Source organism: Ambystoma mexicanum, chromosome 9, assembly GCF_040938575.1.
Source record: "Ambystoma mexicanum isolate Mex_15411 chromosome 9, UKY_AmexF1_1, whole genome shotgun sequence".
NCBI lineage: Eukaryota > Metazoa > Chordata > Amphibia > Caudata > Ambystomatidae > Ambystoma > Ambystoma mexicanum.
In genome coordinates this window covers 1,339,222,333-1,339,247,911 of record NC_090931.1, presented here as the reverse complement: position 1 = coordinate 1,339,247,911, position 25,579 = coordinate 1,339,222,333, and the positions used below count along the sequence as shown (strand labels likewise).

Sequence of the window (25,579 nt, the reverse complement as noted above, 5' to 3'; positions counted from 1 at the left end):
TTCAAATAGTCCATACTTGGTGCGGAAGGCCGTCTTCCATTCATCGCCCTCTTTTACTCGTACCAAGTGGTAAGCTCCTCTAAGATCCAGCTTTGTATATATGCATGCTTTTCTGACTTGGTCCAGGAGTTCAGGGATCAAAGGTAACGGATATCTATTCTTAACGGTGATCTGGTTCAGGGAGCGATAATCTATACAAGTTCTAAGGTCTCCTTCCTTTTTTGGAACGAAGAACAAAGCTGAAGAAGCAGGGGACTTGGAAGGACGAATAAACCCATTTGCCAGGTATTGATCCAGGTATTGTCGAAGGTGAAGGTTCTCAGGCTCGGTGAGGGCATAAATTCTACTACAAGGAGGAGTAGATCCAGGTATCAGGTCTATCTGGCAGTCATAAGACCTATGAGGAGGTAGAGAGTTAGCCTGATCCTTCCGGAAAACATCTTGGTATTCTAGGTATTCGGGAGGTAACTGGGGAGTCTCTGAAGAAATTGCTGCCAGTGCAACACCAGGTGGAGGGTGACAAGTAGAGACACATTCTGGAAACTGGACCGTTCTTGCTCGCCAATCGATCAGAGGATTGTGTTTCTCTAACCAAGGTATTCCTAGAATAATCTGAAACTGAGGGGCCTTGATCACATCGAACACAATCTTCTCATGGTGTCCATCTTGACTTACTAGCGTCACCTCTTGAGTGGTATGCGTTACTGGCCCGGAGGCTATCTCCGTACCATCCACCGTAGTAATGACGTCCTTTACAGCCTTGGGACAAAGAGTTAGATTCATCCTCAAAACCATTTCATGATCCACATAATTGCCGATGGCACCGCTGTCGACGTAAGCTTCAATTGCATGTAATCGATCCGGATTATCAGGGCTAATGAGGACCATAGGTATCACGAAATGCGAGGTCACGGAACTGGTTTTCACGCTCGGCAAGAGGACCTCTATTCTTGTCGGGCGAGGTCGTTTCCCTGCTCAGAGTTTGTAACTTTGGTAACTGCAGCTCCTACTGCCTTCTTGGCAGGTTTCACCGGACAGTCTCGAAGAAAGTGCCCTGAGTTTCCGCAATAGAGGCATAATTGCAACTGTTTTCTCCTTTCCCGCTCCTTTTGTGTTAGAGGACCTTTCAGACCCCCTATTTGCATGGGTTCCCCGGAGTCTACTCCTTTGGAAGGAGTTGGCGGTTTGGAAAATACTCGAGCATCAAACTTGGAACGATCGGCCTTCCTGTTCTGCAGTCTGTGATCTATTTGAACGACTAAGTCTATATAGTCCGAACAATCTTGTGGGGGATTCACTACTTGGGCTAACACATCTTTGAGCTCTCCACGTAGACCTCTATAAAACAGCGTAATCCTTTTGTCCTCAGGCCATTGAGTTTCCACTATCAGTCTGTTGAAAGACGCAATATAAGCCAAAAGGTCTTGATTACCTTGTCGCAACGAAAGAAGCTCATTGTCCAAGGCCTGCCCCTGTGAATGTCTTGCGAACAGTTTTTCCATACTGAGCTGAAAAGCTTGAAAATCATGGAGGACCGGATCATCTTGATTTACTAGAGGGATCGACCAGTCTGCCGCATTGCCACTAAGGTACGAAAGCACGAAAGCTACTTTAGCTTGATCAGTTGGAAAGGCTGCTGGCCGGCATAAGAAATGCAACCGGCACTGATTGATAAATACTGCAAACCTCTTTGGGTCACCAGAAAATCGTTCGGGCGGAGCCAGAGGTACATTCCCAGGTAGGTTGATCTGCACTGGATTCATAGAGGATGTAGAAGGAAGATTTCCCCCAGATGCGGGTAACTGGGTCTGTCCGGCTTGTGACTGTAGCAATTGTCTAGCGAGATCATCTGTTCGCTCCTTGGAAATAATCAGTTCCCTTCTTAGAGCGTTCGTTTCCTGACGGGCTGCATGCACTTCTGCCCTTAGTTCCCCAAGTAACTGGGCTAGCTGGTCGGTATCCGAGGTTTCCATAGCGCCTGGACGGGAGTTTTGTGGTAGGCTTTGCATTCTGTAACGCTCACCTGATTCCCGTAGAGGCGCCGGTCTTGACTGGGCATATACCGTATCTGCAAAGGAGATGTGTAACACACGGCTGGCTCTTTGGGCTGGACCTCTGTGCACTGTATGTCTGACTTGAAGGGTAAGATGTCTGCAGATAGAAAATATGGGATTAAGGAACTGGGTTATTGAATGTCTCTCTCTTCTTCCCTTTCTCTTCTCCTGTAGAACCCCAAAGGTTAACGCTCTCACCTTAGGTAAGTGAACGCCGTGCTCTCCATCTGCCTCGGGGCAGGATGCTGTAACCAGTTTCTTCACTGGATAAGGGGAGCAGGCCTCTTGACTTCAGAGGACTGCTGTCCGTCGTTTACTGCACGAACGGTAAGTTTCGAGTAATTCTAATGTCTTTAAAGTCTTTAGTAATGATGTTTCTTGTTTTGCAGGGTTCCGGCGATGGCGGATGACGGGCTGAAGTGAGTTGAAGATGGAGCCCGTGTGATGAATAGAAGCGCCTGGAAGCACGTAAGTAAGCGCTTGTTGCCTGCTTCACGATGCGCTCTAACTGTCTTTTTATTTTGCAGGTACAAGTTCGGAGCGGCTGCAGGGTGCCGGAATACCCACTGGGTTAGATGTGGAAAGGAGTAATGGCACGTGAGTATTAAAGTTCCCCAATGTCTTTAAACGCACCTTGTTTTGTCTTTCAGATGCGGGATGCAGCGCCGAAGGCCTCCGGAGCGTGCGAAGAGTTGGTAAGCTTTTGTCTTACAGATGCCGGAATGCAGCGCGAGGCGTTGGTGACAGCCGATGGACCAGGTAAGTGAAGAGCTGTCACTGAAGACCGTAATGCTAACCTGTTCTTTCTTGTCTTTATAGGTGTTGCTGAAGACTGGATTCAGGATGGTAAGCCTTTTTCCTTAGGCCCAGGATCAGATGCAGAAGACACGATGAGCGTTCTGCTGCAGAGGATGCAGAATAACGCAAAGCAAGATTCATCCATCGGGTGTGGTTTAAATAGCCTCCTGTAGTGCTTAGGTGTCTCCTTCCACAGCCACGCCTAGGTAAGAAAAGAGTTCCTGCTTTCCAGAAGAGTTCCAGTGTTCTGAATCTAGGGAGTGGCTCCTGCCCCACCCAACAGGAAAAGTAGTTCCAAACAGAAGAGGATCAGAGGCTCAACTGGCAGGCAAGTAAGCAGCATGGTCTGCTGCAGGTAAGTCCACCCAAGCATTATGAGCCCGGCGCTTCCAGCGCTGGGACTGGGCATATTTATGAGCCTGGTGCCACTGGCGCCAGGACTGGGTCCAAAAGGTCCCAATTGGGACTGGTTGGCACTCGGAACCTGGGTTATGGATCTGCTTCCAAGGGAGTTGGGAAAACCCTGACCTTTTGGAAGCAGAGATCATGACAGATAAGCAGCAGATTCCGCTCACGCCACCCGGGCATAGCGCATGCTCCCCCCCTGCCCCCCGCAGGGCAGCCATGCGCTGTGCCGGAACAGCGCTGTGAGCCTACAGGACTACCTAGATATAAACCACCAGCCCACAACGGAGGGCACCCCAGCAGCGCCCAGAGCATCCCGGTTTTAGGAGACTTGGCGCCCCTCGCTAGCCCAGGCGGAGGCAGGCTCAATAGAGGAAACGCCCAGAGCCCCCCACCTGGAAGGAGACTGGAGGGTGCTTGACTGCCTCTCTAACGGGAGGCTGCTTGGGGACCAGGAGGTACACACTGTCCCATAAACCCAGCAACACCAACTCCCTTTTCGCCCCCGAGGAGACACCAATCACAGCGTCACCTGTTATGGGTGCTGAGGACTTTGGCGTAGCTGCTCTGGCCCAGCGGTAAGGAGTCCTTTACTGCAGCGGGTAATGGGGACAAGAGCATCAAGTGCTTTGGCAGCTGGCTCTCAAAGCTTACACAAATAAAGTGTAAAGGGACAAAAAGAGGACCGGGACGCTGACGCCCACTCCTCTCACGCAACATGGGCCGCACTCCTTGGGTGTAAGTGTGCGGATACTACCAGAGGCCTGAAATGGAGCAGGAGTGAATCATTGGCAGCGCAGGCAGCAGCAAAGTGCGCTCTGAGAATTCTAAACTGTTTTCATTACACCACAGTGGTCCACCATCTGTGGAGACTTGCCCCAGGCCAAAACATTGACGGTGCTCGACCTTAATAAGCATCCTGATACTCCTGAGGGGCGCACAAGATCAACAACACTCACAGCGGCGCAAAGAGCAGTCTGGATGCCTCCGAAGACTGCCAAGCCAAGATCAACCCAAACAACTTTGGATAGCTACACCAGAAACCCGGGACAAGCACCTGGGAAGGATATGGCATTGTCGCGGGCGAAGGAAGGGGACACCATAGAGATGCACAATCAAGTCATGCAGGCAATGACAGACTTAAAGACCACATTAGGCACTCAGATTCAAGCTATCAAGATGGACGTGGGTCTATTACGTCAAGATGTCAGTAAACTGGTGGAAAGAACTATGAATTTGTAAACATTTGTGAAAGAAAACACTGAAGAGCTCCAGGAAACGAGTGCCAATGTTCATATCCTGCAGCAGAAAGTCAGCTTACTGGAAAACATGGAGGACGCAGAGGGGCTTGGCCCACAGGAACAACGTCCGCATTGTTGGCCTGCTGGAGGGCGAAGAAGGAAATGACCCAACAACGTATGTTGAAAATATGTTCCTTCACGAAATTGGTCCAGGGAACCTTTCGCAAGGCTTTGTAATCGAAAGGGTACACAGATCCTTCTTCAGACGGCCGCCCCCCGCATCCCCCCCAGACCCATAATTGCGAAGGTGCTGAACTATAAGGATAGAGAGAAGAGCCTCTCCTTTCCAGGCAAGGAGTTTGGGGGGGGGGGGGGGAGAATACTACTGAGAGCTTCGCCACACCTGGCAGTCTACCCTGACTACACCTTCCAGGTGCAGAAGAGCAGGGCACAATTTTTGGCAGCCAAATTGGGACTTGGGCCAGCTGGCCTTAAAATATATGCTGCTTTACCCGACACGCTTGAAGGTCCTGTATAAGAACCACGCTCTGTTCTTCGATCTCCCAGAGAAAGCGCATGAGTGGGTGGACAGAGAGAAGATTCGACCCCCAACAGGGGAAGATGGCACTTGAGTTAAAAATCAAGGATCCACTGAGCTGACTGGGAACACGCGACAGTGTAGAGCCTATACCTGTCATACCTGAATTGTTTTGCCGAAGGCCAAGCGTTGGCTGGGAACCCCAGGACAAATGGGTCACTACTTAGGAGGCTCATTCATCCAGTCCGTGCTCCTCCTCTCTTGAGTATCTTTTGTCCAACATATTATGGCGCAGCTCTCCTCACGTTAGAACCGCTGCTCCCACAGTTACAGACCTGGCTCATGGCTGCAGTTACTATGCCCTCTGGACTTTCTCTTCCTCTAATTCGGGGGCGCTTGTTTCTGCGCCCACCCGCTGCGCACAAGCATCTGGTTTACACACCAGAGGCGACCCAGAGAAGCAGAGACGCCCGAGCATGGATTGCGATGCTGGGCAATTGTTCTTGGTTAGGGAAGTTGTGGATGTTAAAGGGGATCATGTTTTACCTGTACGAAAGCCGGAGAGAAACCTTAATTAAGATGATTTGCATTGTTTGCCGCCTTGCAAGGAGGGGGGTGCGCCCAACCGGTCAGCGGTGGGGGGGCCTCCTCACGATATATGAACGCTCCTAGCTAGCACTGTCATTGTACTTACCTGGGCCGTCAGGGGTTTGAACAATTATGTGAAAAGGAACAGGGTCCACTCATACTTCAGAAGTAACATATGGCCTCCTTGCTATACATAGCCTCCTTGCTGCAAGAAACACACTTAACAGCTGATAAACAGGCTCTGTCATCCAGTAAATGGAGTGGATTATTGTTTGGCTCCTCATTCTCTGCATACGCCAGGGGAGTCTTGATTTGGATAGCGCCCACCTTACTGTTCAAGGTTTCCCTGATTAAAACTGATAATGAAGGCAGAATGGTGCTAGTTCAGGGGCTCTTAGAACATAGAGACGTATGCTTGATTAACACGTACGCTCTCAATCACAATGCTGCAAGGTTATTCAAATCGCTATGGCTTGGCCCCTTTAGAAACAGCAGCATTATATGGGGGGTGATTTTAACTGTACTTTAAACCCAGTATTCGACAGATCACACTCCAGGTTTTACAAACCCGCTCCACCTGTTAGGACCATACACACCCTCCTGACGTCATTCGATCTGATAAACATTTGGAGGACTCTACACCCAGACACCAGACACTTCTCTGATCCACATGCAGGCCACACCAAGATAGATTACTTTTTTGTTGGCTCAGAGTTGGTTGACGGTTTCATACTCACAGAATACAAAAGCAGCTTTCTGCCATATGATGCCCCTCTTTGACTGTAATGGCAGTATGCTCCCCCCAGAAGCCTAGATACCCACGTGGAGGCTGAGAGGTGAAGCGTTGCAGGACATCCCCTTCTGAGACAAACACAACACGGGTAGTGTTTCGAGTGCAGGTACCCTCTGGTGAGCTCTTAAAGTGGTAATCAGGGGCGTTGCCATTGCAAAATCCAACAGTGTCCAGACTCTGATAGGCAGGGAACTAGCCTGTGCAGAGGAACAATTACAAATGCTTGAACAAACCCACACAGACCATAAGGGCTTGGAGGCTGAGGTTACTGCGTTAAGGAGTAGGTGTGTGGAATGCTGGGTAAGACTGGGCAAATAAAACTACTCCAAATACATTGGAAGACAACATGAAGTTGGGGACAAGCAGGGCAGGCTATTGGCTTGGTTGTAAAAAAAAGGGAAGAACACCGGTGCCCCATTCATTCGATCCTTATGCAGGAGGGTGACCTGTGCTACATTCAGGGAATTAATGCGGTCCTTAAAGAATTCTGTCACTCCCTATACCAGGAGGGACCCAGGTATCATACGCATATATACATGAAGTGCTAGACGAGATAAACGTCCCGCACCTAAGCCAAGAGGCGAGCGATAACTTGTATACACCCATCACATTACAAGAACTACAGAGGACGATAAAATCACTACCGACGGGCAAAACCCCAGGCTCGGATGGCTTATAATCAATACATAGAACTAGCCCCTCAGCTCCTGAATGTATTCACCGATTCCTGTGAAGTTCTTCCTCTTAGTCTGAGGGAATCGCTTATCTGCCACCCTTCTCAAGCCCTGCAAACCACCAACGAAGTGCGGCATAGAGCATTGTCCATGCTCAATCAGGATAATAAAATACTGACCGCCACGTTAGTGATTATACACCCTGACCAAACTGGATATGTGCCAGGTAGAAACATGGCTTGGAATCTGTGACGCGGTTGCACCATGTTATGGATAGCACTGCGTCCTGGGAGACCCCCTGTGTAATAGCAACACTTGACACGGTAAAGGCGTTTGACTCAGTAAAATGGGAATGGCTCTATGCAAAGCTGCGCAGGTTTGGCTTCGGGCAGGCGTACATATGATGGGTACGACTGGTGTACATATAAGCCAGTCGCTAGAGTCAAGACAGGCAGACACATCTCGGACTCGTGGGAGTTAGAAAAGGGTACCAGGCAAGGGTGCCCGCTGTACCCATTGCTTTATATCCTGGCCATGGAACCAATAGCACAGTACTTGAGGACGGAATATCTTGCGGCGGGCATAGTCCTAGATGAAGTGACGCACCTGATATGGAAGCCCTGGTGCAGTTTGCGAAACTTTCGGGGATTAAGATCAGTTTAGACAAATCATCCCCCATCCTGATAGTAGGTTTATCTAAGAGAGGGCAACACACACTCCCAGTCCTGGCACTACAATGGAGTGCCAGCACAGTCAGATACCTGGGGGTCAACATATATCATGACCCGGGGACGGAGCATGTTAACAACACTTTGAACGCCCTTGAAGGTATTAGGAATTCCATACGATTCTGGAATAAATTGCCCCTCTCATTGATGGGCAGAGCAGCTCTGCTAAAAATGGTTGTCCTGCCTAGGTTATTGCATTATTTTGTAAATATCCTGTACTATATACCCAAAACCACCTTCAAGGCACTAGATTCCATATGTAGCGAATTTCTATGGCAAAATGGTAGGCACAGGATAACCTTGTCCTCCTTACACAGACCTCATGAAGAAGGGGGAATTAGGGTCCCACACTTTGAATTGTACTATATAGCAGGACAACTACTGTATCATTTCTCCCACACATACTAAAGGTAGAACACTAGACTGGCTAGCAGAGCTCAACTGTGATACTAAAATCATATCTAATGATCCCTGTGCCTGGACCTATCATCACTTGATCTCCTTCACCCTACAAGTCAGTCTGCAACCTAAACCGACGATCCCTTTGGCTCCCCCAGCCTTCACTAGAAAAAAGCAGAATGTAACGGTGTAAAACCTATTACTGCTACTCCAACCGATCACCAATCTTGTACCCACTTGCTCAGACCCTTCAACCCTTGTAGAACTCTACAACCACACAATGAAGCAATGGATAAAATTGCACCCTTACAAATGTGCAAAGGTAAGCCTCGAGCACATCTAAATTCCTGGTTTACCCCAATCTTAAACTACTCCGCAATGAAAAAAGATATGCAGAATCCTCATGGAAGGTCAACCCTACAGTGGAGAATAAGGAGAAACATACTAACATTGCCATGAAATATAAATCTGTGATCCTTCAAGCTAAAACAGACACCTATAATGAGAGAATTAACAAAGCTAATTAAAACACCAGAGAACTCTCTATCAAAGTAAGAGAACTAGAGTCCCATACAACCCCAACGGAAACATGCACTAAGGAAAAGTCCTGGTGCACTAATATTCAATTAGAAGTCTCTAACAAAATTGACCTCCTTCAAAAGAAAATAAAAAACTAAATCTATCACAGGACATTCCTGTGCTAAAATCTCAAGTCGACTCGAATAAAACCATGTAATCGTTTCAAATTCACCCCATTCTCTACTCAGGATGTTGAGGACATAATAGCCTCCCTCAAACCATCGAGATGCCAGGGAGATACCTGCCCGGCACCTATAATCAAAGAAGCAGCCAGGGAATTAGCTCCATTCATTAGGACTCTAATTAACTCATCCTTTGATGCATGCACTGTCCCAACTAATCTAAAAGATGCCTGGGTCCTCCCACTCTTAAAAACAAAAAAAACAAAATATTTTTTTTAAAAAACAACCTCGACCCAAATACCCCAACAAATTATAGGCCAATAACGACAGTTCCATTCCTCTTCCTCTTGAAAATATTAGACCGGGCAGCCTATCTACAGATACAAGCTTACCTTGAAACTTATAACCTCCTTGGTCTGCATCAGTCTGGCTTCAGACCTAAACATGGAACAGAATCTGCTCTAATTGACTTGAAAAACCAAATGGACGACATAAGGAATAAAGGAAAACTTGCCCTCCTCCTGCTCCTCTTAGATCTTTCTGCGGCATTTGATTTAGTGGATCACAAAGTCCTATGTAACCATCTAAACTCAGCAGCCCATTTCTCCTCAGAGGCCACTGCCTGGATTCAATCCTTCTTGGATAACTGTACCACAAGGGTCTTCTCTCCAATGGCTTCCGCTGATCCTACACCTATCACCTGCGGAGTACCGCAGGGGCTCTGTCTCTCCCACGATGTAGTACTTCTTTACGAAGCCTGTATTCAATCACCTTGACAAAATGGCTGTCTCTTACACTAATTATGCTGACGACACCCAGGTTCTCATCCCTATCGTAGGGCAATCGGGACACAGACTCAACATTGCTTAATAAAATGTATCTCATTATCCAAGCTTGGAGGGCCAATCATGGTCTCTGTCTTACTGATGAAAAGACAGAGCTCCTGCTCATCGGCTCCACAGTAAGACTAAGCAAACAATTCACTTCATTCAATATTGACGGTAACAATATCAAAGTATCCAAGGAGGTAAAAACCTTGGATTTTTATCTTGACTCAGCCCTAAACTTAAAAAGACAAGTCACTGCCACTTCCTTTTCAACAGCATATACTTTCAAGCTTATCAATGCGTGTTAACCTTTCCTCTCCACATCTAGCTGCACGACCCTAGCTAGAGCTTTAATCCTGTCCAAAATTGACTACTGCAACGCCTTATGCCTAGGCTCGAGCAAATATGTCAATAAATTGCATATTTTGTAAAACAATGCATTAAGAACTGCACTAAACATTCCCAGAACACAACATACCCATCACCCACAAATGCCTCGCCAACTCAGCCCCCAAATACCTAACAGACATATTTTCTAAAAACATATCTAATCGACCCAACAGAACCCCACACTTTCATTGCCTCAAGGTTCCCAGATATAAACTCATGAAAGCAGGAGGAGGACTAGCTTCCCGGGACTGGCAGCCAAACTTTGGAATACCTTGCCTTTTGCCCTAAGATCTTACCCTTCCTTCCAAAGCTTCAGAAACAAAACTAAAACATGGCTTTTCTCTGCTACACCATACGTCTCCTGTATATATGTACATTTGGAACCCTGTGATATATTTATTTCCTGATGCTCTTCAGCCAATGTAATGTATAAAAACTTTTGCTTCTGTCTCATTGTAATTGTATAATGTAACATAATTGTAACCTGTCAATGCGCCCAGATACCTAAGGTTTAGGCACGCTATATAAATAAATAAACTGCAATTTGTGGCTGACTGGCTGGCGGGTGACACCAATCCAGAGACGCAGATGCTTCTACCCACTGAGTCACACTTTTATCTGAGGGAACTGTTATGGAATAAAATATCTTGTTGCCAACACAGTTCACACCAGGTGTTTTTAGGGGTGCACATGTGGGATAGAGCACTCACACAGATTGGTTTTACGGACCCGTTCTCAGTACAGATCACCCTGGTGTCCGCGTTATCGTCCAACACACAATCGCGTTTGTGGATACGGGCAAGCTGGGAGCCCAGAGGCGTTGCCACGATAGGTGATCTGCTGCAGGACACCTCCTTTATACCTTTTAGCGAGTTAGCCGAGCATACGGCACTGCACCAAGGCCAATACCTGCTACATTGCATCATAAAAGGGGAGATCAGGGGCAGATGGCCTGCATATGTCGAATTAATGGAAAAACACTCAATCGTAGACCCTCTGTATGACATCTCAGAGGGAGGTCATACCATATCCAGGATATGACCTTCTTTTAACTGGTGGACCACCCCCCCACCCCCCACTGTATAAGCGGTAAGGTGCAAGTGGGAGGAGGACCTCGGGGCACCATTTTCGGATGCACAGGGCGATTCTTGGATACCAGAGGAGGGTGTCCCAGAACGCTAGATTGCAGCTGATACAGCTATTTGTGAGACACAGGGCATATATGACCCCTTTGCGAATCTCACGTTTTCCTGGCACAGGAGCACAAAACTGCGCTAGATGTAATTCCGAAGAAGCAGGCATGTTGCATATGTTCTGAGCATGTCCCACAGTGAGGAGATATTGGCAAGGGATAGTGACCAGAATGAACAACGGAGGCTTGGTATTAGATGTGGCGTTCCATACGGCTTGCCTGCTCAGCCGTTTCATGCGCCCCGTGCGCAGGAACCACATCCATAAAATGAAAGCTTTGGCGTACATTCTGGCCAAATGCAGAATTGCCATGGCATGGAAAGCCCTGGGCGTCCCTAATATAGAGGATTGGTGGCGTGATCTAAAGAAGTGGGCGCAGGCTGAGACGGTGGCATGGGGGAGGGCAACACACTTTGGCCTGGGATGCCCTGATGCAAAGTCTGTACGCCCCGCTAACCACAGACGCAACTGGGATGGACACACCCCCGTAAACACTATACACATCATAGCTATCCTGAGCGACACAAACTTTAGAGGAACAAGGTTAATGCAGGTCACAGGCTCAAACTACAGGTGACATGGGGGGAAAGGAACCGGGGTGGGTATGGGGTAACTGTTGGGGTAAGAGGTTTATGGGGTGTTAATGTTTGGTTACTGTTGATAATATGCAAGATTGTATCATGGCACGCCTGTTATTTATACAAGTAAAAATCAATAAAAACTGTTGAAAAAAAGTTTCAAACAGCGCTGTGCCGCACCACCTGCTGACTGAAATAAAAATATACAGCACAAGGCTGTTCTTAGGGTGGACTGTCAAATATGACCCATCGTTGGGAGGAACTAGCATATCTGTCGGAAAATTTCTTGAAGTAGACTGCCACTCCCCTCTCGCCCCACTCATTACTTGCTTGGCTAGTCTTCCTTTAACAGTGACTAGATTTAGATCAAGTATAAACTACTCACTGCTTAACATACTCATGAATCATAATGCTCATTCCCCCTCACACACACCCCTCCATCAGAAAACCTATATGAATACCAAATTCATAGATCTAGAGAAAAGGACTGGCAAGAAGACCAGGGCAATAAATCAGGGGGCAGTGCTGGGACATGGTTCGGTTGTGCGCTCAGTGTCATTGTATACAATAAATGTCTTATTTGTGATGTTCAGGGCATGCTTTGTCTCATCCCTGTCTATCCATTTGTCCTGTTGTATGTGTAGAAAGTGGACTGTGCCCTTGGGGTGCAGGCCTCACTACATTGAATAATGAAATACTTCCAATGGCACATGGACTTTAGAATATTAACTTTTCCCCATTACCACACCAATAGGTTTGTATCACTTGTGGTGCTTGTTTATTATAGGTCCATCCCAGAAAGTCCTTTTGTTCCATAGTGTTATTCTGGAAATCGGTTTCGTCATGTGTGGGATTTGTGTTGCCCAATAATATTTCATGTATTGGTCTACATTGACAATGTATCTGGTCACGAGGAAATGCAGCGTGACTTACAGTGAATTACTTATGCATACAAAGCTCTGAACATGTTATTTAGGACCTGTATTGAGGTCTCCTTTCATTGGATTTCACACAAATTGACCAATTTCTCTGACACTACAAGCACATAGTGCAACACATTTGTTGAATATCATTTTTATTTTCTTAGGTGCAATCGTATTCGTCCATTACACCCAGGTGGATAGTACCGGTAAGTGTTAATTTAGTGTTTTCCTTAACTTCCGTGAACTGGTACCTGTCTTGCAGTATAATCCCACTCAAGCATGCATATGTAATGGGTTGAGTTTAGCACAGCTTACCCTCGAACTTTGTTCTCGCAGGCTAGAAATCACCACACCTTGGGCTATTTCTACGGATCTATGTGAAAACATCGAAACCATTAATGCACATTTTTGTCATCTCATTTTTTTCAATGTATTTCAGTCAAAATTAATGTGGGGGAGACCCCACTTCGCTCCCCCAAACCCCCCACCTTAATGAATACCCCAACCCAACCCCCATCTATATTTTCGCTGAAAATCTTTAAAAAATATTCAATGAAAATGAATGTGCAGTAATGGTCTGCGATGTTATTGGGTGATACCATTTCTACCAGTAAATGTCCCAACATACATTCTGTTCTCCAGCATGGTGTCTGGCATGGATTCACATGCTCATGCGTATTTCTCGTCAGGCCGGGAATCCTCGGTAAAAGAAAAAACTGTTTCACTTTCAGTTGCAAACTGTCTTTCTCATATAAAGCAATCACTGAGCTCTGGGTCATACTGCCCCCAGCCAATGACTGCCCTCTCCCTAAGCCCCTCTGGCAGCCATCTTCAGATTTTTACTGCATGTTCAAGTGTTGGGAGTCCCCGTGTTTTGCTCTGTAGAACTTTTCTGCGTTTTCAAGTTTTTAGTTAATATTTCCAATTTTTGTCAAATAGAGCCTTTGTGCTCTTTCATGTTTTCGACCGGCAAGCAGGGATCCTTTTGTCGTCCCTCAAGGGCAAGGATCGTCGAGTTTTCATCGAAGATTTCAGAAGGCCATCAGGTCTATAGCGCACGCCGGACCATGCCGCAGGAGAAGGACGGAGGTTCTCTCTTAAGCTCTGCTCCAGCTGCGGACTAAGGAACATGTTTGTGGAGGACAAACAATTCCAGTGCCTCTATTGTCTCCACCTGGACCACAAGGAGACGGATTGAGAGTTATGCCTGGGATTCACCAAACGCACCGTGAAGGATCGGCACAGTTCAACGCCTAGGCCTCTACCCGGTGCAGCAAGCAGGGGCATGCCTTACTCACGACCTGCCGGTCCGAGGAGCGGGCTACTAAGTCCTTTGAGGTCCCCTCATCCCTGGGGGTCCAAGACAAGGCCAAGCACTGCAAGTCTGTTTCAGTCTGGGCCGCCGCGCAAGCGAGTCCCGCGATGAGCAGGGCGCGATCGACATCACCATCTGCTTTCATCTCAAGCCATCACACCAGCTCCTCCCGAAGAGGAAGTCTGCTAACGCCGGGTCGCTGCGGGAGAAGCCGGAGAAGGCCAAGTTACTGAGTAAGGTGACCAACCTACCCCTGAAGGCACAGGTTGCCCAGGAGAAGGCGTTCTCGTCAATTGAGCTGGTGGTGGCTGCCCTCTCGAAGGCTAAAGGGGCTGACCCAGTCCAGGGGACCCTGACGACGCCCAGATTGGCCCTTCCTCTCAGATTGGAGGCTTCGGCCAAGCCGGTGGAGAAGACACCGGAGAAGAAGATGCCAGCCCTAAGCCTGGTTGCGACCCCTCAGGAAGCAAAGAGGGGACGGGGGTGGCAGTAGAGGCCTCTATGGTGCTTCAAGGCATGGATATGTCTTCGTCCGACGAAGAGATGGAGTCTGTTTGCACGGTCATGGCGGACGTGTGAAACGTCGAAGACGGAAACACTGAGGACAATGGTGAACACGTCGAGGGGGATGACATAGCTGACATAGGTGCTGGGCCCAGCAGACCTACTCCCCCCACCTCCCAGAGATGTGTCGCTGGACATCCTGTCCACTCTCCACACGCTGGTACCAGAGATACAGAAGAGGACGCAGACGGCACCTCCGGACCCGGGCTCGCCGGTGAAGAAGAGGAAGTGGCACCTCACGACGCCTCATCTGTCTCACATACCCCCACCTCACTCCCACCCCCCGGGATACAGGGAAAGATACGCCGATGACGGATACAGACGATGATGACGGTGTGTCCCGGCCACCGAGAGCTTCTCCACCAGACTAAGTGAGTTAATTCCACTCCATGGTCACACGCGTGTCGGAGCTGTTCCAGCTGACGCCAGAGGAGACCAAAAAGGAAGGGTTCCTGTACCAGCACCGAGAGGCGAAAAGGAAGACCATTCTGGCAGTGCCTCTCCTAGACGACGTTTGGGATGAGGGCCTGGCGCTGATGAAGAATCCCGCCTAAGCCCTGGCGAAAAGAGACCAGCTAGAGAAGAGGTGCCGGAGTCTGCACCCAAGTTCCTGCGATCGCAGCCTTCCCCAGACTCTGTTGTCTCGGCGGCTGTGTGGAAGAAGTCCTCAAATGCATCGTCAGCCTCCGTTCCCCCAGACAGTGAGGGGAAGAAGTTGGACGCAATGGGCCGAACAGTGATATACTCAGCAGCAACGACAGTCAACGCGGCCAATGCGTTTGCTATCCTGGCCAGGTATGACAGTGAACTGAGATAGTCGACTCAGCCCTTTAAGGCAAGGTAGCAATACAGTGAGATGAATAGGGATTCAGAAGATACTCAAACATCAATAATCGAAAAGACTCAGGAAGTTGGCAAAGTTGACTGTTTTAATGTACTTTATCTAAAATAGGGAGTACAACGGATATCAACTGACGTCCCACCACATAGTTTCATTGATTTTAATAAGAAACAACATACTTGTAGTGAAAACACGTCATTGATGACTTTAACCTACGTATCTACTAACGTCATCCTACGTGGCAAACTACAAAAACGTGCTGAAAAGAGTGATTGGATAAGAGGGAACATCTAGGTATACGTTCCATACTAGTCTAAGCTAGTGATAGGCTTCTTACATCAGGTGGGGCAACTAAGCCCTCCCCTCAAACATGTCACTATGAACGTCACTAAATGTACAACGTCCCATTGGTTACACAAACTATAGGACCCTTAATTACATGGCCCCCTAAAATTGGTTGGCACTCTTACATTCGTCAGTACTTTTCCACCTACGTTAGCAGCAGGAAAGCTGGACTTCCAGGTGCTTGGTGAGCTGGTCATAACCATTGCTTCTCACCAATTAGCATATCATCCATCATCACCTCAGTAGTCTACTGTCAATTAAGACTTTGAACTCGGCCTTGGAAATGTTCTTTGCTCTGGGGCGTGCAGGGGAGTAGAGGCACGCTCAGCCTCCCTGCGTAGGTGTGGTTCGTCATGTCTGTCCTATTTCATCCTTCCACGTGACTGAAGACCACGAATTTGAGCTCTGGTCTATTTAAAATACAATTTTTTAATAGGCCTCTGACGTTGTCTTTGTTCTTATTCATGTCTTCTGAACAGTAGTTTCGTTCATTCATACAATTGTAACTACTTTCTGCTCATCTTAGCTCGATACAACCTTGGCTTCTTGGGGTTGATCCAACCTCCCCTTCAGAGATTCACTTCTGTATTTGGATTGTTTTTTAACTGTGATACACTGGAAAAGGCCTTCTTTCTTTGGTCCAGCACTGCTATAATACGTAGTGGAATCATCCACACTTACTTGCTCTTGTATATGTATACGTTGGCACTTGCCGCAATCTAGTCAATACAGTTGGATCACCTACCAGCCTAAAAAAGCTCAGCCCAAGCTACACCAGCATAAGCATAGATGGGAACAACATATTCATTGTTAAAGATGTAAAAACGATAGGTTTTTACTTTGACGCCAATTCCAATCTAAGCAAACATGTCAACATGACCGCCTCAGCTACCGCCTACAAAGGCGAGCTGATCAGGGCGTGCAGACCTTTGTCTCCAAACAGCTGCCTTACACCAGCCAGAGCACTCATACTGTCAAAATTGAACTACTGTAATGATATCTACGTAGGAACCAATAAGTCTATACGAAACAAACTGCAGAACAATGCACTCAGAGCCACCTTAAACCTACCTAGAAGAGAGCACATCTCAGCAACCAGAAAACTCTGCAAATGGCTCTGTATACAAGAAAAGATGGACTTGAAAACTCTCTGCCTCACTCACAAAGCGCTGAACCACCAAGCCCCACCATATATCACTAACAAGTTCACTTTGAGATCTTCCAACCGCACCACAAGGTCCACCAATACCTCCTGCCTAGTGGTACCTAGATACAAACTCAAAAGAGCAGGGGGCTCCAGTTTTCCTGACCTCCCAACTTTGGAACCCACTCCCACTAGACATCAAATCCATCCAAGTATTTGAAAAATTCAGAAGCAGTGTTATCACCTGGCTACTCAATAAGAACTAACCCAACCTTCTCCTCAGCCATGCACTTCGAACTGTCGATATTTGTACCTTACTGTCCATATATGAATGCTCCCATTTCGCATTCATGTCTAAAATTAACTGAATTCCTGCAACAAATCATGTCGTATGTACCACTCTGTATGAACTGTAACATGTAACCATCTTCTTATTCACCAACGCCCAGAAACCCCCGGGTGAGGCACGCTATACAAGTAAAACAAACAAAAAAAGATAGCTAGACTCAAGAATTCTTCGTCTGGTTGCGTTACTTTTGCATCTGTACACGTGTAAAATGACTTGGTTTCTGTAGCATGCGTTTCTACACCTCGAGCCTGAGATGTCACTTATCCTTGATTCTTTCTTGGTGCCTCATAGAATATATACATTTTCTTGTCTCTGCATCTTTTATGTACGTCAGTCTGGCTTCGGGTAACGTCACCAGTCTGCTCTTTCGTTAATTTGTTTTCCGCCTCTTCCTGGATTTCTTTTAAATGGCCATCATACTGATGATATGCTGATATGGCTTTCTCAATGGGAACCTTGCTTCCAGGATCCTCCTTGGTATCAGTATTCCCACTGGTACCACACGTGTCTCACACTCTGGTCCCCAACATATAGGCACTATGGGCGAGATGGTTGAAGTGGGAGTACGTAGCTCCTCCTCTACACTCCCTGCTCTGGCCAATTCATTGACCTCTCTCCCCTCGACCTTCAAATCGAGACATCCTTGTCTGAAGAACTGCTTTTCCAGGACCTAGATCTTGATTACTCCTTTCAGGCAACCAGCCGATTTCACATGCTCATCTTTGTTCCACGTCATGAGCATGCACTGTCCACTTGGACTGTAATAGATCCATCTTCCCACATACTTCTTATGGTTCTTTGAGTACAGGAACTTCGTTCCCTCAGGTGCACGAACACTGGTCTTCACGGATTTCTTCATCTGTCAGGTCTCTGGCTTTCCATCCTGGTTCAACGTCAATCATGATTTTCATCCCTATGGCTTTCTTTGCAGTCTTTTTGCATTGTGAGATTATTATCCTAATCACACAGAATCCAAGCAACACCAGCACAATCAGTGCTCCAAGAAACTTGAAAATGTCAGCCATCCATTGTGGAATCCAAGAAAAGACAGCTCCAAACCAACCAACTGTCATCAGCAATGTCTTGAACTTCGTGTACCACCTGAACATGCAGCTGCGTCAGCATGTCTATGGCCTCTGTTAAGGTGCCATTCTCGTCGTCATGAGAAGGTATGAATGTGCAACATGATTCTCCAATTTCTGCACAAACACCTCCAGCCATAGCTGTGATCATTTCCAAGACATATCTATTCTGAAGAGTCATCAGTCGTATGGCTCTCATTTCTTCTCTGATAGCATTGAATCCCTTTATTGTAGTATTAATTGTCTGAAGCAATTCCCATCTGGTAATCTGCAGCCATTTGGTGTTTGCTCCAACCTGAATACTCGGCATGAAGATTAGCGTGAACACTGACGAAGTCTGGCTAAACAATCTGTGTTTATACGGAATAGCATCAAAAACCTCTATTGATTTTGCTGAGAAATTGTTCTTTCTTTATTCTTCTTATCAGCTCCACAGATCTTTTCTTCCTCAGGTGAGCATCTGCTTTCAGGAAACTGTTAAGATTTAAGTCACTCTTAGGAATCATCAATGCTGGAAAATGGACATTTACTATTGAGCAAGGGCCTCCCCAATTCTCTGGCAGCTTCATATAAACTCTGGATCCACAAGCCCAGTAGTGATCCATTATCACTGCTGTGTTACGCTCACATGGCTCCCACAGGGGCGTCGGTCGGACCCGGACTGCTGCAGCCTCCACCCACGTGATGCGTAGTGCAGCGATGACTGACTGGATCTGCCCTCCTAATCTTGTCTGCTTGGCTCGTAGAAATATTCTCCTACAAGTGGAGAGATGGGTTTAGCCACTTGTGGATTCACGTGATAGCACCCCCACTGTCCTCCCCACTAATCACCTCTGAAGCGCCGTCTCAGCAATCTCACCTTACATTCTTGAAGGATGAGCCCTCCATCCTGCGAAGCATGCAGGAGCACGTTGATGAGCAGTTATTTCACTGGCTTCAAGATATTGGAAGGGTTGTAGACAAATTCTGACTACAAAAGATCCTGGCGAAGAGCCGTAAGTATATAGTCCGTAAGAGTTCAAAATGTCTGGAATTCACTCCTGTCCAATTCCTCTTTTATCTTGCAGCTTTGACCCAATAAAAAGATTGACAGCTGAAAGCGCTCCGGTAAAAGTCTGTGTTACCCAACACTGTCCGTTGAATAATGCCAAGGTTTACACTTGCTGCTTTCTCCTTATCTTACAGGTGCGGCATAAGAAGATGTGGCGTGCTGATGAATTATACCTCCGGCAGTAAAATCAGGTAAGCATATGGCGGCTAAAGAGATTGTCTCTGTCTGTTCTCTCTGCTCAACTTGTTGTTTCTTGTCCCCCTTAGGTGCCGGGATTCGGAGATGTAAAGATGGAGACAGCCCCGGATCGAAGAGATGCTGCGTGTAACGGTGAGTTTGGGGCGGCGCTGCTGTTGGCGATGCGACGCGTTTAAAACAAAGTATTTCCTCTGGTTTGAAGGTGCGATGAATCCGGAATCAGGTAATTTTGTTCTAACCTTTGCTTCTTTCCTTCTTTCTAGGTGCTCCAGGTTTGAGGCGGGCGTGGCAGAAGGCTGGATGCTGCTGCTGGCACGGTGAGTGTTACGCTGCTGAATGCAGAATAACGCGAAGCGTGTGCTGCTCTTCGGGCGTGGTTTAAATAGCCTCCAAAGTAGTCCCAGGTAGGTATTCCTCCCCGACCACACCCGAGTAACAAAATAGTCCCTAAGGTAAAGTAGTCCCTTCCAGGCCTCACACGGGCTTGGATCTTCTTGCAGCATGGTCTGCATCAGGTAAGTGTGCACCTATGAGCCGTGCACCTATGAGCCTGGCGCTTATGGCGCCAAGACTGATGTCCCATATGAGCTTGGCGCCATAGGCGCTAGGACTGAACCCAGACAGCCCCTAGCAGGGGTTGCTGGGTTTTCTCAAGGCGACATGATGCCTGCTCCTGGGGCTGATGGACGTGGTCTGGATGCCCGGGGGTATGCATCATGACAGCACTCCCCCTCAAGGCCCCTCCTAAAGTCGTTCCTCCCCTTGGTCCTGGTTTGTCTGGGAAGTCCCGATGGAATCTCTTCACTAATAGTGGTGCATGAACGTGGTCACTAGGCTCCCATGACCTTTCCTGTGGCCCGTAACCTTTCCAATCGATTAAGTAAAAAAGTTTTGATTTAACCACCTTGGAGTCCAGGATGTTTTTCACCTCGAATTCAGGTTCTCCATCTATCAAGATAGGATCTGGTGGTTTGGTTAATCTTGTTGCTGGTTGAACTGGTTTTAAAAGTGAAACATGAAAGACAGGATGAATTCGCATATTGGAGGGTAATTCCAGTTTGACGGCTACCGGGTTGATAATGGCCTTAATGGTGTAAGGTCCCAAATATCTAGGATTAAAAGTCAGAGTTCCTTTCAGAGGTATGTGTTTTGTAGCTAGCCAAACCTGATCTCCAATTTGGTATTGTGGAGTTTCACTTCTGTGTAGATCAACATTTTTCTTGTATTTCTCTTTTGCTTGCTTCAAATGTTCTGTCGCTTCCTTGAAGGCTTGTGTAATAGTAGAATGTAAATGACTACCTGCAGGCATTTCTAAGTGCTGAGGCGAATCGAGTTCTGAGGTTCGAGGGTGGTGTCCATATATGGTATAAAAGCGGCTTTGTCCGGTTCCTGAATGTAAAGAGTTATTGTATGCATATTCGGAAATCCCTAAAATATCTTTCCAATTACTTTTGGTCTGGTGAAGCATGCAACAAAGGTACTGTTCAAGGGTCTGGTTGGTCCTCTCCGTCTGACCATCGGTCTGGGGATGGTGACTGGTTGATAACCTTACATCGATTTGCGCCAATTGGCAACATTTCTTCCAAAAATGTGAAATGAATTGACTACCTCGGTCAGAGACCAATACAGAAGGAAACCCGTGTATTCGAACAATGTTTTCGAGGAACTCCTTGGCCAGGACTGAAGCAGAAGGTAATCCCTTCAAGGGAATACAGTGGGCCATCTTGGAAAAAAGATCCACGATAACTAGAATGGTATTCAATCCATTACATGGAGGTAGATCAGTAATTAAGTCTAAAGATAAGGTGTGCCATGGTGTAGGTGGAATATCTAAAGATTGTAAAAGGCCAGCTGGTTTTTTCTTCGGACTCTTGTTTTGGGTGCAAATGCCGCAAGACATCACAAAAGACTTTATATCTTTTCGCCAGGTGGGCCACCAGAATTCTCTTAATTTTGGCTTCGGTTTTTGCGATACCTGGGTGACCTTCCATTAGGTTATCATGATAATTGGAGATGACAAGTTCCTGTAATTCCTTGTGTGGTAGAAATAGTCGTCCTTGATAGTAGGGTAGGTCATTGAAGACAGAGTAATCCGGGCCTTTCTTTACCCAGTCCTGCAGGGCTGCTGGATTGAAGAGTTGTTGGATGATTTTTAAATGAATGTCTTCTAGTGTCTGTAAAGTAGTTATGCCAAGAATTCTTTGTTCAGAAATTATAGGCACCGGCTCCGGGTTTGCATATGCTTCTTCCATTCCTATTCAGGACAAGGCATCTGCCTTGCCATTTTTACAGCCTGGTCGATAAGTGATCACAAAATCGAATTCGGCAAAGAACAATGCCCATCGAAGTTGGCGCAATGATTGGGCTTTGGCTGTTTTTAGATACTGCAAGTTCCGGTGATTACAGTAATGGTATGCCTGGCACCGAGAAGATAGTGTCGCCAGCCTTAAAGGCGGATTTGATGGCTAATAACTCTTTATCGGTAACCGCATAGTTTAACTCGGGTGCCAAGAACTTTCTGGACCAAAATGCCACTGGGTGAAGTTGACCAGTTTCAGGATCCTTCTGGGACAGGACAGCTCCCATGGCTAAACTGGATGCATCAGTTTCCACTATGTATGGAAGCTCTGGGCGTGGATGCTTTAAGACCGGCGCAGACGTGAATTTTGCTTTCAGCTCTTGGAAGGCCTTTTCAGCCTCTTCGGTCCACAAGAAACGTTTGTTCTTTCGCAAAAGTGCTGTGATGGGATTTACAACATGTGAGAAGTCTGTAATGAATCTGCGGTAGAAATTGGCAAATCCGAGCATGCTTTGCACCCCTTTAACTGAACTAGGTGATGGCCACTTGAGAATTGCGTCCACCTTTTGTGAGTCCATTCGGACTCCTTTTGGAGTCAAGATAAATCCAAGGAATTCAACTTCCGTAACGTGAAAAACACATTTTTCCAATTTTGCATATAACTTGTGCTGCCGTAGTTTCTCAAGGACTGCACGTACGTGCTTAACATGGTCTGATTCTGAGGAGGAGTACACAAGGATATTGTCTATGTATACGACAACACAGACGTCAATGAGTTCACGAAAGACATTGTTCATAAAATACTGGAAGGCTGCTGGTGCATTGCACAACCCGAAGGGCATCACCTGATACTCGAATAAACCGTACTTGGTGCGAAAGGCCATCTTCCATTTGTCGCCTTTCTTTACACGTACCAGACGATATGCCCCTCGGAGATCTAACTTAGTGTAGATACAAGCATCCTTTACTTGGTCTAGTAATTCGGGGATCAAAGGCAATGGGTACCGTTTTTTTACCGTAATCTGATTTAGTGCGCGGTAGTCTATGCACGTTCTAAGGTCACCTTCCTTTTTTGGCACGAAGAACAAAGCTGAGGATACTGGAGACTTGGAAGGGCAAGTGAAGCCATTGGCAAGGTACTGGTCTAAGTATTGTCGTAGGTGAAGGTTCTCAGGTTCCGTAAGGGCATAGATCCTGCTACAAGGGGGTTGTGCACCGGGTATGAGATCGATTTGACAATCGTACGATCTGTGAGTCTTGGTATTCTGGAGGTAGTTGCAAGACTGCTGTGGTTACTGTGGCCAGGCCTGCGTTCTGATTTTTCTTTGGGTAACAGGTTTGTGCACAATCCGGGAAGGTTATTCTCTTCTCTCGCCAATCAATACAAGGATTAGGTGTTTCCAACCAAGGTATCCCCAGTATTATTTGGAACTGTGGGGCTTTGATTAGGTCAAACACAATAGTCTCTCGATGCCCATCCTGACCCAATAGTGTCATCTCTGCGGTGGAATGAGTTACAGGCCCAGAGGCTATTTCAGTTCCATCGACTGTAGTGATGACATCTGAGGTGGTTTTTCGGCAGAGAGGTAGATTCATCCTGGAAGCCAATTCGTGGTCCATATATTTCCCTACAGCCCCGCTATCAATGTATGCCCTTACTGCGTGCATACGTGAGGGTTGTCTGGGATCTATTAGGACCATTGGTATGATCAGATGCGAGGTCCGAGTGTCCTTCTTTAAGCTCGGCAAGCGGACCTCTACGCTTGTCGGGCGTGGTCGTTTTCCGAATCAGGCTCTTTTGGACTTTTATCAGCAACTCCTACCACCTTCTTGGGTGGTTTTATAGGGCAATCCCGTAGAAAATGTCCTGAGGTTCCACAGTACAGACACAATTGCATCTGTCTTCTTCTTTCCCTTTCCTTTTGAGTTAAGGGTCCTTTGACCCCCCCGATTTGCATAGGTTCTGATGCATCTGTTCCTTTGGGGGCAACGTTGGATTTAACCAATACCCGATTTTCGAACTTAGCTCGATCAGCCTTTCTATTCTGGAGTCTTTGATCCAGTTGGACCACTAAGTCTATAAACTCTGTGCAATCCTGAGGTGGGTTCACAACTTCAGCCAAGACGTCTTTAAGTTCTCCCCGAAGTCCACGATGAAACAATGTAATTCGTTTTTCCTCAGGCCATCCGGTTTCCACTATCAATCTATTGAAGGTTGCGATATAGGTTAACAGATCCTGGTTATTCTGTCGTAGGGACAAAAGTTCGTTATCCAGGGCTTGTCCTTGGGAGTGCCTGGCAAATAGTCCTTCCATGCTCGTTTGAAAGCCCTGAAAATCCCAAAGAATTGGGTCATCCTGAGTAACTAGTGGAATTGACCAATCAGCTGCACTGCCGCTGAGATATGATAATACAAAGGCTATCTTGGCTTGATCGTTTGGGAAGGCCCCTGGTCTGCATAAAAAGTGCAAGCGGCATTGGTTCATAAACATGGCAAACCTCTTGGGATCTCCGGCAAAGCGTTCGGGTGGAGCTAATGGAATATTTCCTGGTAGGTTTATTTGCACAGGGTTACTCGATAACACAGGAGCTGGGTTCCACCCGTAACCAGGTAGGGGTGCTTGTCCAGCTTGAGTTTGCAGCAATTGTCTAGCAAGATAATCTGTGCGCTCCTTCGATACAATTAGTTCTCTTCTGAGGGCATTAGTCTCTTGGCGAGCGGAGTGCACTTCTGCCCTAAGTTCCCCCAATAGTTGGGCCAGTTGGTCGGATTCTGAGGTTTCCATAACGCCCGGGTGGGGATTTGTAGATAGGCTTCGCGTTCTGTTACGCTCACCTGGCTCCCACAGGGGCGTCGGTCGGACCCGGACTGCTGCGGCCTCCACCCACGTGATGTGTAGTGCAGCGATGACTGACTGGATCTGCCCTCCTAATCTTGTCTGCTTGGCTCGTAGAAATATTCTCCTACAAGTGGAGAGATGGGTTTAGCCACTTGTGGATTCACGTGATAGCACCCCCACTAATCACCTCTGAAGCACCCTCTCAGCAATCTCACCTTATATTCTTGAAGGATGAGCCCTCCATCCTGATCAGCATGCAGGGGCGCGTTGATGACCAGTTACTTCACTGGCTTGAAGATATTGGAAGAGTTGTAGATGAATCCTAACTCCAAAAGATCCTGGCGAAGAGCCGTAAGTATATAGTTCGTAAGAGTTAAAAATGTCTGGAATTCACTCCTGTCCAATTCCTCTTTTATCTTGCAGCTTTGACCCAATAGGAAGATTGACAGCTGAAAGCGCTCCGGTAAAAGTCTGTGTTACCCAACACTGTCCGGTGAATAATGCCAAGGGTTAAACTTGCTGCTTTCTCCTTATCTTACAGGTGCGGCATAAGAAGATGTGGTGTGCTGATGAATTATACCTCCGGCGGTAAAATCAGGTAAGCATATGGCGGCTAAAGAGATTCTCTGTCTGTTCTCTCTGCTCACCTTGTAGTTTCTTGTCCTCCTTAGGTGCCGGGATTCGGCGATGTAAAGATAGAGACAGCGCCGGATCGAAGAGATG

At 47.1% G+C, this 25,579-nt stretch overlaps 1 protein-coding gene across 2 annotated transcripts in view; it reads left to right on the top strand.

Annotated features, from left to right (window-relative positions):
* EPB41L5 (erythrocyte membrane protein band 4.1 like 5) overlaps positions 1 to 25,579 on the top strand; it is a 1,765,041-nt gene that overhangs the window by 1,634,986 nt on the left and 104,476 nt on the right. Inside the window, exon 24 of one of the 2 annotated variants that reach the window (XM_069616747.1) lies at positions 12,993 to 13,034. The exons of the other annotated variant lie outside the window; for it this stretch is intronic. Coding sequence (XP_069472848.1) covers positions 12,993 to 13,034 — 42 coding nt within the window. The remainder of the gene's footprint in view (positions 1 to 12,992; positions 13,035 to 25,579) is intronic. 2 annotated transcript variants of the gene reach the window in all.